The sequence below is a fragment of the Parasteatoda tepidariorum genome, chromosome 3, assembly GCF_043381705.1.
Source record: "Parasteatoda tepidariorum isolate YZ-2023 chromosome 3, CAS_Ptep_4.0, whole genome shotgun sequence".
NCBI lineage: Eukaryota > Metazoa > Arthropoda > Arachnida > Araneae > Theridiidae > Parasteatoda > Parasteatoda tepidariorum.
This window is the reverse complement of record NC_092206.1, coordinates 77945245-77959128: the sequence shown is the minus strand read 5'-3', so window position 1 is coordinate 77959128 and position 13884 is coordinate 77945245. Positions and strand designations below refer to the sequence as shown.

The following is a 13884-nucleotide window of genomic DNA, read 5'->3' as shown; positions in this document are numbered from 1 at the left end:
TCATTGTATTAAGAAAGCTGTAATTCGTAATAGCAGATTCATTACATAAAAAATTAAGATAGTTTTTTAAGATTTCTTTATAAGAAATATGGTAAAACCCTTTGAAATACTCTTCACTGCGAAAATGTAAACATCGAAAAAACACTCGGTATCTCTTTGAGAAAAAGTATGTTGGTATAAGTTGGGTAGTGTCATAGTTACTTGAGAAATACTTAGTTTATAAACGGATGTAATACTTTGCTTTAAAAAAGGGATTCAATTTTAGTATTTTTATTAAAATTACTCCAGTTAGAATTTCGTTATTATTAACCGTTATTATTAACCATTATTATTAACCATTATTATTAACCATTATTGCAGACATTGCAGACATTTCATGTGATAAATCTTACTTGAATCTCTTGGATAATCCTTACATCTTGCATTCGGCGTATCGTTGGGAAGTATTGGTCAATTAATAAGATATTTCCAAAGCATTTGTTCAATTTCTTGCCTGATCTGTCGAATTTTTTGTGGTATAGAACTATACTATCCAAAATGCCATTTGTTTCTCAATCGGTTTTTATTTATCAAGCGTTTTAGATATGTCTGGACAAACCGTGTTATTAACTAATTTGGTTAGACTATAAGAACTCAAAAATATTGGGTGCTAAAAACAGACATTTCAAATTCCTTATTATTATAATTATTATAATAATTCATTATTCATTATTATTATAATAATTCATCATTCATTATTATTATAATAATTCATCATTCATTATTATTATAATAATTCATTATTCATCATTATTATAATTATTAATTATTACAATTATTCAATATTATTATAATTGTTATAATAATTCCTTATTCATTATTATTATAATTATTAATTATTACAATTATTCATCATTATTATAATTATTCATTATTCATTATTATTATAATTATTCATTATTATTATATTTGTATATTTATCGTAAAATCATTTCTGTGAAAAATTATGAAAGCATAAAAAATAAGTGTCTGAGTTGCATTCACTTTTGTTAGATTTTGGAATTAAAAAGTTATCAATACGTTGAATTTAAAAGAACACACAAAAATATTGCTCAATATTTTATTCTACAATATTTACAAAGCTAAGTTTGATACAGTTTTTGTATAGAAAATAAAATAAATGAAAAAAAAAAAAAACTCCACAGAAGCTTCTGAAATTCAAATCAGCGAAAACATGAAAGCTGAAATGATTGTGCTCATTCATTTAAGAATCAGCTTGTAAGGAAAAATTTCGTGTAAAGAATTCCCCAGAAAATGATCTAAAACTAAATTTAGGAAATGGAACTTGAAAAAAACTATTGGTTTGTCATATTATACCTAGAAAACAGATTTTTCTCTTTCTATTGTTTAAATTTAATACCAAAATTGTCAAAAAATGACGCTAGTAACTGAAAAACTGTGATTCTATTTAAAATAAAAACCTTTTGCAGAGAGAATATTTTGCTTTGGGAATATTATAACTGACGCTCTTTCAAATAGCTCAGTTGGAATTTTCTCATATGTAATAGAAAATACTGCTTACAGTTTTCGAGTCAGCAGCACCATCTGTAGACAAACTTTATAATTAATTTTAAATTTGGTGGCAAAAGCTAGTTTCCTAAACAGCAAACCATACATTTCTATATTCTTCCTTTTTTCTTTAACTTGCTTTTGAGATTGTCGGTTGCTTTTCTTACACAGAGTAGGATGTCCACATCATTGGTTAAAGAAGTTGTAATAATAATAAACAAATAAATAATTAAAAATAAACAAATTTTATGTAACTAATATTTGTGATAACATTTTCCTTAAAAAGAAAATTTAATGCAATCTTATTTTTATTCTACTTTTAAAAAGTATTCCTAATTATTAATGCAATTTTAGTAAAATGCATCACTATCATATAAATCCTACTTTAATTAAATGGAGAGTTTATTTTGGCTTTTGAGTCAGACAAAAGGTTGGTTATTCTAAATATTCGTCAGTGTTCAGTTTGTTACTTGAGCAAATAATCGACGGAAAAGAAATTTCTGAAAAAAAACTATTCAATGCCAAATTTTAATCAACATTAAAAGAATTAGCCTAATTAAAAAATAATATTTTATATTTGGTTTTATTAATAAAATAAACGCTTTATTGGAAAACTAAAAAAATAAAAATGCTTAAATAATGTGCAATCAATGTAACAACCTTGAAAAATATATTGCTTATTTAATGAAAGTTATTTTTAAAAACTAATTTCAGTCACCATTCTTATTTAAATTTATGTTTGATTACATCACGAACTATTTAATCTAATGCGATATCACTAGTAATTTGTATGCATATTTATTTAAATAAGAAAAAAATGCACACTAGACAATAATTTTTAATTTTTAAGATTATTTTTTTAAGATGCATTAAATATAATTCTACACTTTCAACCGACAAAATCCACCAAACATGTTAAATCAAATCAATGAATTTATTTCCTGCAAAATTAGTCTAAACATAAAGTGATAAGAATCTCTAGTAAGCTCAGATCATTTTGAATGAAACGAAACAGCAAAAGAGTTTTAAAGAGTTCTATCCTTAAAACTCCGTTTAGAACTAATAATTCTCCTTCAAGAGTTTTTAAATTTATGAAGGAAACTTTTTTTGAAAACTAAATTTTTGAAATTTATACTGTAGGAGTTACCTTTGACTGTATTCTATTTTCAGAATTATAATTCGCTAATTTCATTAATTTTGTGTAAAATAGAAATAATTAAAAAAAAATTCAATTTCTTTTGAAAAATTTGCCTTTCTACTTACTATTGATAGTTCCCTAGCAGTATATATTTTTTAAAAATTCTTATTGGTTCAGATATAGAATCTGAATTACTTATCTTCTCTTTATATCCTTAAAAGCATATGTATATATGATGATTTTCTAACGAAATAAACATAATTTACTAAAAATGATTTTGTTTTTAATTTTGTAAATCCTTCTAAGACATAAAGTTATGAAAATAATGTCTACAACAATATTTATATTTATGTACAAACGTTGTTTCAATTTTAAATTTATTTTAAAAGTAGAAGTTTCGACATTCTTATTTATTTCTACTTATTTGTTTTCAAAATGTAGTAACCTGACTTGAGATAATCTGTCACAATTTTTTTTTTTTTTTTTAACTGATTGCACTGAAAGTTTTCGAAGCATAATGCCAGAATTGAAGCTAAACTTTTTTCTCAATTTTATATTGGTAATCACGTTATATCTGTTCTGGGGGTGGAAGTAAGATCCTGCCTTCCAGAGGACGGAGGAGGGGAGGAAGTAGCAATTGGGCGGAGCAAAGACGGCTGATAATGCTCCCGGATTTTTCTCCTCATTTCTGTTAGGTCTCCCGGATTCATGCCGGACACGGCCTGGATGGACGGACCTGATCGGTTGGTGGCTCCTGGACACGGAGATAAGTGACGCCCAAAACTACAGGCACAAAGAGGAACTATAAAATACAAAGTAACCTCATTCATACATCAAATATTATTAAAAATTTAAAATAACAGAAATAAATAAGAATTAAAAACAACTGAAATTGATCCGACAATGAAACCAATGGAATTTAATACGAAAAAACTGAATTGAAAGCAACTAAAATTGAATTGAAAATAAAATTTGAAATGTTTAATTTCAAACACTAATTATAATTGAAAATATTTTAAGGAAAGAAGAAAATTTAAAGCAAATTATAATAACGATTAAGATAATGCTTTACAATGTAAAACCAAATCACATAATTGCGTGAAAAAGTTTTTAATAACGTTTTGTATTGGAATAAATAACGTAAAATCACAAAACTGGAATTTTTTTCTTAAACTCTTTTAATCCATAAATCGCGTGATTGACAAACATGTCAAACAAATAGATTTTATTCATTCTGAGATATCTTTCGATAAGCGAAAGTTAAAATCCTGATCTCGAAATTCAAATATAATCTCTAAAATAGCTATGTTTGAAATTTACTTTTTCTAAATTATGAAAAAAATTGAACAAAAAAGTTAGAAATATAGATAAATTTTCAAATTTATGTATATTACATGCTAACCAATTGAAACTAGAAAAAAAAGTTTCTAATGAAAAAGAAAAATTATTTGAAAATAGCATTTAGCTTTAAATAGCTTTAAAGAAAATCACTTGCTTCGAAGGAAATAAAAACTATAATCTTTTAAAAGTTTTTTAAGTAATACTTATGTTTTGAAGCTAAAAATTATGCTTATTTTTATAAATAGTGAAATTAATAAAAATGTTGTGAAAAAACTGAGTTCTGTAATTTAATCTCTGATACATTTCGATAACTGAAACTAAATTATGTTATACATTATACACTTATAATGGAATTATGCATATTTATGAATTAAATTATTATAAAATTATACATTTAATATAAATTATCGTAAAATTATACATTTAATATAAATTATTACAAAAATGTACATTTAATGTAAATTATTATGAAATTATACATTTAGATAACTGTAAATATTTTGGTTTTTTAAGTTGATTTTTAAAGAGACTTTGGCTCAAGCAAAATAAAATAAATCTTAAAATCCTTTTTCAATTGCAGTAAAAAGAAGAAACTAATTCTACTTTTGTCTCACCTAAAGTATAAATCGTTAGGCACATCACTTTTATAAGACGTGTACGGAAAAGTTTTCGGTGACGATAGAAGAACATTTTTCAGTAAAAGATAAGTTTCAGCAAAAAGTCCAAGTCTTGTAAGAGATCACGTTATAAAAAAGAAGGAGAAACTAATTTTCGCTTCTAACCCAGCACTTAAAATTTTCGAACATAAACCAATTGGTAGTCCAACTAGCTAGATGATGGCTGGATTCTTCCAACATAAATTTTTAAAACAATATGAGAATTGAACTGGTACTTATTGGCCACAAGGAGAACTCTACGGAAAAAGAATGTTCTAGAGAATTCGAAACCCACTCTTGGCTGTCATGCCAATGATGAATATTTAATTTTTATTTGCCACTACTAGTATCGGTTGAAATAGATAAATATCTAGACTGCAATAGATAATACTTACCTTTGATAGGAAAAAATGCCGTTGATGAATTATTACCAACAATAGGTAGAGGGGATGTCAAATGAGGTGATGTTGGAAAACAAAGAGGTGGGAAAGGAAACCTTGGTAGGTCATGTGCTGTTGAGGACAGTAGAGCTTCGATGCAGTGTTGGCGGTTGTTCGGTTGGCTAGAAAAATATTACAAATGAAAACTTGAAATACTGACATTAAGTTATGTTTGTAATAAATATATATAAAAGTTGTTTAGTCAAAGCAAAGTAATTAAAAATGTATAAATTAAAAATGCAAACTGCTACACTGTATTAAAATCCCGAAACGTTTCTGAATATATACATATGGTGAATGTAGTTTTCCAAAGCGTTTCTTAATATTTCAGAAACCTCTTGTGGGGCTAGGCTATCAATGTCAACCATCACCTATCAAAAGGTATCTAGAGATAGGAGAGAGTTAACATGTCTTATAAACTAGTGAATTGGAATTTAATAGTTTTTGTGGTAGCTACTCTGCATTACTTTCCCAACAGAATTTTATTTGCGATAGAATTCGATAAATGGATGCTCCTAGTTGAATCAGTGCTGTTTTGGGAGAGACCGGGAGAACTGTATTAGGATCATGGTTGTAAGCGTGGTTACTCCTGTGCTGCATTTAGCAGTCGATTGTGTTCAGGCCCCCGTTGTGTGTGATCAAGATTGAGTAGCAACAGCGTGAGGAGGACAATGTCGCAGTCAGAAACAAATATCAACCGCTTACAGTAAATTAAGCATGTTTCGAAGTGGGCATGTCAGTCAAAGTAGGCATGTTGGTCGTGGCAGACGTGTTCAGATCACATTCGCAAGTCACCCGTGTGGTGCTAGGCTTCCAACAAATGTTAGCCATCATCTATCAAAAGGTACGTCCTGATAAGAGCTAACATGTCTTATATACTAGTGAATTTGAATTTAACAGTTGTAGTGGTGGCTACAGTACACTCTGAAACTAAATCGGCGTCAATGTAATTCTGTTCCCTACTTCTGAAAATAAAAGAAATGTTTCTCAGTTGATCGGAAACATGACATTAAATAAAGTTTTCTGAGATTTTCGGAAACATTTTTGTCGAGCCAAAATAATTTTCTGAAATTTTTTAATGTGTAAATATTTTATTGATTGCTGAAGAAGAAAGTAAAATTTCAAGTTTCTAGCACTGAATGTTTTATATAATTGATAGAAAATTTCTGAAGAATCCATCGCAAGTTTCTTACGTTTTATTTTTATCATAAGTTGTGATTAACAAGAATGAGATTGAATTATTTTTCCAGGTACATTCTTCGTCCAATCACTTATTCGCAAAGCTAATCACTTTTTCATCGTGATTTTTTACACTAACATAAACATTTACATTAACATTTTACATTAACATACATTACGTTAACATACATTACATTAACATTTTGCATTGAATAAAAAACACTCACTCTCTGAAAGATTCATGTTGGATGAGTTTATTCATGAAAAATCCATGAATAATTCATTAAAATTCATGGAAAATAGATTGAGTTTATTAAATTTTGGCAAGTTGACGTGTCTATAAATTTTTTAGCAAGGATTTATTAAATCACGCTAATAGATAACTTAGCGTAAATGTAATTATGGTTGTATCAAATGTAACATATCAATTACCATATTTGGAATTAAAATATACAAAAATTACCATATACANTCTCTCCCTACAATTGTGGCAGTCTTTGTATAGATTTGCAGCAGTTGGCGTAAATCCTACTTGCAATGAGGAACATAATTTCAAAGCTTCCGTTTCTTCGAGTTTACCGCTCATTCGATTGACTGCATCAGTCTTGGGTATTGGCTGCTCTTGCTGCGTGCCATTTAGGATAAGTTTTTTGTCATCTTGACATGCCTGTCAAAAAAAAAAAAAAATTTAAAATATGCTTGCAAAAATTCCACGACATTAAATAAACTTGATTGTTAAGATTCTGTTTCAAACATTTGACTTTTGTTTGAAAAAAAGGGCAAAAAATCACAGAACTAAAATAGATATTTTATAAAACAATTTTTGTGTCAAACTTGCAATGGCATGAAAGCTAAGATCTCTGGAGATAATACAAGACAAAATTTTTAATTTCTCTGATTTCACCCTTTAAAAAGATGCCATTTGTTCAGATGTGCCATCTTGCTTTGGACAGTGGATAAATATCTTCGAGTGGTAGTCTTTTAATGTATGATTATTGGCTTAGTAAATTCAACTTATAGGATTTGTACTCACCATTACTTCTGAATAATTCAAAGCTTATGTGTCCCGCCACTTTGTTACAGTTAAGTCATGTTAAACCTCTTGAAAAGTTGATAAAATTTACCAAAAATATACAAATTTTAGTTTGTAGCTCTCTGCCGCTCGAATCCGGAGCACTTTTCTAAAACTAATAAAACTAATTTTCTAAAAGGATCTAATATTTACACTCCATGCCTGAGCGTCTACGTTAATTAAATTGTGATTATTCTATAACTGAGACGTTTCCCGTTCCGAAATTTCTAAGAATAGTTGTATAAACCCAAATTTGAGCTTAAATTTTAGTTCTTGCTTTCAGATGCAACTTTTAAATAGAACTGAAACGTTTGTGTGAAAGGAATGGATCAAAGGATAAAAGGTGCTTCTTCTAACCCCAACCAAAAGAAAAAAAGTTTTTAAGGAAAGATAAAATTTATGCACAATTGCTAACCATTGTAAGTAAAAACACCCAAATATTAGTATTTTTAATGAAAGATAAGCATAAAATGTCGAATTTTAAAAAAAACATATTTATGAAGAAAAAAAGTATTTTATTTTCAGATAATTCAACCATAATGCAAACTGTAGTAACACAAACTAAGATAAAAATAGCAAATTTCGCAATCAGAGCAAATTTAATACTTTCAAAATAAAATAAAATTTAAAAAATAAAAGAGTTGTAGGTTGAGACAATGGTTCCCCAAAGGTCTTCAGTTGTGGAAGAATCTCTAAGGTTCTGAGAATTAGAATTGGTATTAATTAGAATTGGAATTAAGGTTCTGAGAATTTTTCTTTAACGATTTAATAAATTTTCAAACCTGTTATTGCATCGATAGCCAATCAATAATCCATAATATTATGCAAGGTTTCTTTTAGTAAAACTATTTTAAATAATAAAAAATAATGCAGTTAAAAAATTTTAATAACAGTAGATGGAATAAATTATCGAAACAAATAGTGTTTATAAAAATTTTTGCCGGTATAGAGAATCGAAATTTTTAATTTAAAATAAAATAATCAAATTTTGTTCCAAATTAATCCTTCGCTTTTCGACTTTAATGCATGATGAAAGTTTTCTGATTTGAAAAATTTTATCTCTCCCTACAATTGTGAGCGTTAGTTTTGTTATACCCTATAATTTCTATACATATTTACATAATAATTTATGTTTATTAAAAGACAAAATTTATGCATACCTACGTAGAACTAAGCAATTCTATAAGGAAACTCCCCGATACTTCTGCAAGTTTGACAATGGAAATTAAAATTACAGTTCTACTAAAGGTAGAATTACTAAAATTTTGTTTCATTTATTAATGTATTTAACGAAATTGTGTTAGATTTTAGATATCTTTATTTTTTTATGATTCAAGCTATAATGAAAGCTCATACTGAATAACAAATATATATATATATATATATATATATATAATGTAAAGCTACCTATGACCATCATTTCGCGTGTTACAACTCAAGCAATGAGCTGAGTATAAGATATTATAAATATTAAGGCGATTTGCTAGCTTGCAATCAATCAAAAATTCGTTTTAAACGCACGTTCTTATGAATTGCTTATCTTTGATTTCATGCATAAGATGATCGCAAGTAAAATTGAAGTTAATAATTTCACGACGTGTAATGATGACGTCATTGAATTCGTAATTNCACAAGACAACAATATAATTTGAACTCTCAACCAAATTTCAGCGCTCATATCAGTGCATTTCTCTATTTATTATTATTTTATGCATATTTATTTTAACTAAACTTTTATTCAGTAAGGATTATAAAAAGCACATTTCGGATTCGTAATCTTTTTCAAAAAAGTATATGTAGGTCATTGGAAACCTTTAAATAATTCACGGCAACGAAAAATATCATTTTGAATATCCAACAACTCACCTCCTTATTTGCGTTCTCTTCACTTTGATCCGAACATCTCCATCCGCAGTCTCCTTCATCACACACTCCTGAGAGGTCTTTCTGTCCCTCTCCTCCACTATCCTCCGAATCAGAAGGACGGGGACTGATGAGGGTGGTATGAGTGTCCGATCCTGGGATGAGTTTATCGGCATCTTTCTCCATCTCCATCAGGGGACGGTGTTTCTCCTCCCTCTCTTTTCGAAGTCTCTCTGCTTTTCTCCACTTTGCTCGTCTGTTCTGAAACCACACCTATAGGATAAAATTATATGGATTGCACTGCAAATGCAAGAAAACTTGATTCACTTTTCATCTAGCCACTCTTTAGAGACAAAGCACATTTACCAAAAAAAAAATTAATACAATATACAAGAACAGAGCAAGAATTACTATCCAAAGGAAAACGCTGGGAAAAGATACAAAAGAGTGGGAAAAACTACAGCCATACATCCCGTATGGAATCTGTTGCTAATAATGGACTAGTTATGATTTTTCAGCAGAGCATCTAAACAGCATTGGCATCCTTCCAACAAGTGAATGTCAAATCTGCAGATCAGGTTAAATGACTTACTATCACGCCCAGGACTCGATAAAGAATCTCAATGTCAGGCGATATTCTTAAGTTACATTGGGATGTCGGAAGAGTAATGAATTCTTTGTGGGGCTTTCGCGTCTTCATTTGTCGACACCTTTTACTGCAGTTCACTTTAATTTTGTTATCCGTAATTTTCACTGCTCTCGTTTATTGTTCACGTATTTTAATTGTTGCGTGTTCTTGTTGCTCATGCATTCATTTAACTCATATTCCAGCTGTTGTATAAATTGCCTGTAATATATGGATTGATTTCCAATAAATAATACTTTTTATCTAATGATATGATTTTTTAAATGGTCATTTTTTTTCATTGATTTAAAAGGTCAAACTAAGGTTATTTATTTGTTACAAAAACCGTTACAATAACGTACTTTGTACATTTCGGGGAGGTGGGTAATAAATTGTCACCCTTCTTTTCGACAATAAAATAGACCGCTAAAATTCTAATATATTTTTTTATCTCTAAAACAAGCGCTTTTGATGAACACTATAAGTTTTGAACAAATATAAAATAAAAGCATATTGCTTTATTTTGGACGTACATTACGGTTTTAGCTGGACTAAAATTTCGGTACAAAATTTTCCTGCCCACAGCAAGCAAATTATAAGCAAACGCGCATCTTTCCTTAAAAAATAACCGTGGATATTTTAAAAGACCTTAGAAGAGAGTTAGAAAAGTAGAGTTTGCCGAGTTACATAAGAAACTGAATATTTATATTCAAGTTTCTAAATTAGTAACCAATTTCTCCGACATATGGCACTGCTAACTGAGAAACACTGTGAAACAATGTCAAACAATGTAAAACAAACTGTTACAAAATGATCATTATTTTCAACAACAATGCTGTATAATCTGAGGACAAAATCAAGATACGCCCATGAAAATATGGCAGTTAGAATAGAGCTGACACGCAACAAAAAAAAGCCATTGTTCAATCCACCTCATGGCTATCTGGTGATAAATTTTGCAACTACTAATTTCAAAATCGTTTAAAAATAATTCGGTTTTTGTTTTCCTTTTTTTTTTTTTTTTTTTTTTTTTTTTTTTNTTTTTTTTTTTTTTTTTTTTTTTTTTTTTTTTTTTTTTTTTTTTTTTGCAAGCTGCTATTTTTTATAATTTTTCTTTAAATGATTTTTCATATTGTTGGTTATTTTCAGGTTGGTTCGTTATTTAACAAGTTTGAACTTATAAGTGACTAAAATGAAACAGTCTACAGTTTGTAAAATAAAGTTTCATCATTTTAACCAGAGAATTGAGTTCTTATTAAATTTATTTTAAGTATTTTTATTTGAATGCTTTAGATTTGATATCATTTTTACTCAACATTAAATTCGTAATTGTGTCGTATAAAATTCAAAAGCTAAAACAATTGAGCTGCACTACATATTTTCTGCAAAGAAGTATCTCGGTAAGTTCTTACTAATTTTCTAATATTTTTCTTGAAGGAAGTTTGCACTCGTCTGTAAATGACTGGTAGTTTTTTATTTTCTACTTATCGTTCTGTTTTAGAAAATTTTAAAGGAATGGAGTAAAACAATTTATTTTTATATTGAAAACTATTTGCAAATTTTCAAAGATCATTAATAAGCAATTAGAGGTGTTAGTTTTTGTAATCAAAAGTGTTAGCGAATTTTGAAAAATCCTTAGCAGAGCTATGCGAGACATTTATTTTCGTTTTCTAAAGCGTTAGAATATTTTTAAAAAATCACGATTAAAATCGTCAGACTTATTACTTTTAGTATCTTAAAAATCAAGTAAATTGTGAAAGATCGTGATTAAAATCTTTCAAAATATTTTTTTCTTTTTTAAAATGTTTAATTTTAAGGTCATAAGTAAAACATCAAAAAAACATTCATTTTTTACTTTTTTTCTAAATTTAACAAAAATATTTAAAAGAAATCTAAAGAAGAAAGTATTCCAAAGCAAAGGCAATGATACATTTTGATATTTTCTTATAATATTAATCAGTATATTTTTTTACCGTAAAGTAATCATGAAATTACAATAGGAAAATAAAGTTTATAAACAGCCAAGTATAAATAAAAGTTCATGTTTGTGCTTTTATAAGAAAATAAAAGTACGCACACGTATAGTCCTGATGTTTGATTAATGGTTAATCAAATTCTGTTTTTGAGAAATTGGTGCAAAGTGGAACCATAATATTCGTACCTTGAATCATAATGATGCGCAAATTTTTGGAGACTTTAAAAAGCTGCAAATTTGAACCATATTTTCAAGTTAAACTTTATCATCATGCAATCAAGATAAGAAATTCGATAATATGGTTCAACCTGGACTTATATTAATTTTGCAGCAAATTTGAACGATATTATGGTTCATTAAACATCATATTATTTGGAAATCAATATTAAGAAGTATGATAGTATAGTTCAACCTAGATTCATATTAAAATTGCAGCCATTTTGAATATTATGGTTCAACTCAAATTACATTAAGGAGCAAGTATACTATGGTTCAACCTAGTTTGCAGCATATTTAAACTATATTATGGTTCAACGAAAATCACATTATTAAACAATCAAAATTAAGATGCACGGTAATATGGTTCAACCCAAGCTGAAGCAAAGGGGAACGATATTATGGATCAACTCAAATCATATTATTAAGCAATTAAAATTAAGAATTACAGAAATAGGGTTCAGCCTTCAATCATAGCAATGTCGCAGCAAATTTAAAGTTATTCTTGTTCAGCACGCTCAAACCTTTTTAACAGTTTAAGGATATAACTAGAGCAAAAACATTATTTGAGGCAAAATGTTCGAAATTGAGATAATTATAAATTTAGAATTCCTGTACTTTTAGCTTGCAAAAAATACTTTAGTTTCGCTCATTCTATTATTTACCAAGTTACAGCAATTTTTGTGCAAGGTGATAACAGTAAATAGACTAATGATCTAAATCTTTAAACGCGTTTTTCTCAAAATCAGATTTTTTCACATTTTATACCACCTTAAACATGATATCTCGTGCTGTCGTTTCTCAAACAATTGTTTACAATTTTTCATGAGTATATCAGTACAAAGCACACATGTTTTAAACTACAGACTATTTCATTTTTTATGCATGCTTTTTCGCAAAAACAATGGCGAAAATTTTTACAAATTTGCTTTTTTAGTTACATTGATCCCTAACTCAGTAATATATGCACTTTTAAGACAATAGTTCAAAACATAGCCTTCTAATAAAATCCTCAAAGGTTTGTTTTGATAGGCAAAATAGAATTTTTTCTTACCGTGTTTAGCGTTTATGCAAAAAAATGCCCAATATTTACTTAAAAATTTCCACATGAAAAGAAAATAATAATGTTTTTTTGCTAGATCTATTTATAATAATGCTTTTGCTAATAATAATGTTTTTTGCTAGACCTAGTTTTTGCACATAATAAAACAAACTAGTTTTTAAAAACTTTATATTAACATTTACAAAAAAAGTTGTCAAAACTAGTCTGAACCTTAAGTAAAAATAATTAATTACATTCTATCTTTGAGTGTAAAAAAAAAGAATGCTTCTGTATCTATAATTCTTTTCCTCTCAAATAGATTTATTTATAAGTGAAAAGTGAAAAATTATCCCCTTGTACCATCCCTGAAGGAGGCGGGGAGGTAAAATCATTGCATCCCCACCCCCTCATTGCAGCGGCAACTTACTTTACTTGGATCTGGAAGTAGCGGAGGTATTAGGATGGATTGAATAGGATCAACACTGTGTATTTAACACCTTCCTTAGTACTAATCCGATGTACTCTCCTCCCTTCCCCACTTCACATTATCCCTTCCATAGCCGCAACAAAATCATTGCCGTAATTGTAGACGACGGCCAAAATTCGAAAACTCACCCATCTTTCGAAGAGGGGTTGATTCTCGAAAAAGAAAAGGTGTCTTTGGTTTTGTGTCAAAATAAAACGTATTTAAAAGAAATAAAAAGATTTAAATATGAATTATTGCTGTTTTGGAGATTTTATTAAAAAGTTTATACTCAAAGAAGAATTACGGTTTTATATATATATATA

General features: G+C 28.4%; 1 protein-coding gene across 1 annotated transcript in view; it reads right to left on the bottom strand.

Moving 5' to 3' along the window:
* Positions 1-1085: 1085 nt before the first annotated feature.
* LOC107451767 (uncharacterized) overlaps positions 1086-13884 on the bottom strand; it is a 52067-nt gene continuing 39268 nt past the window's right edge. Inside the window, exons 5-8 of the mRNA XM_071179239.1 lie at positions 9241-9510; positions 6773-6969; positions 5079-5245; positions 1086-3488 (exon numbers count right to left, since the gene is read on the bottom strand). Of these exons, the coding sequence (XP_071035340.1) occupies positions 3250-3488; positions 5079-5245; positions 6773-6969; positions 9241-9510 (873 nt within the window). The 3' untranslated portion in view covers positions 1086-3249. The remainder of the gene's footprint in view (positions 3489-5078; positions 5246-6772; positions 6970-9240; positions 9511-13884) is intronic.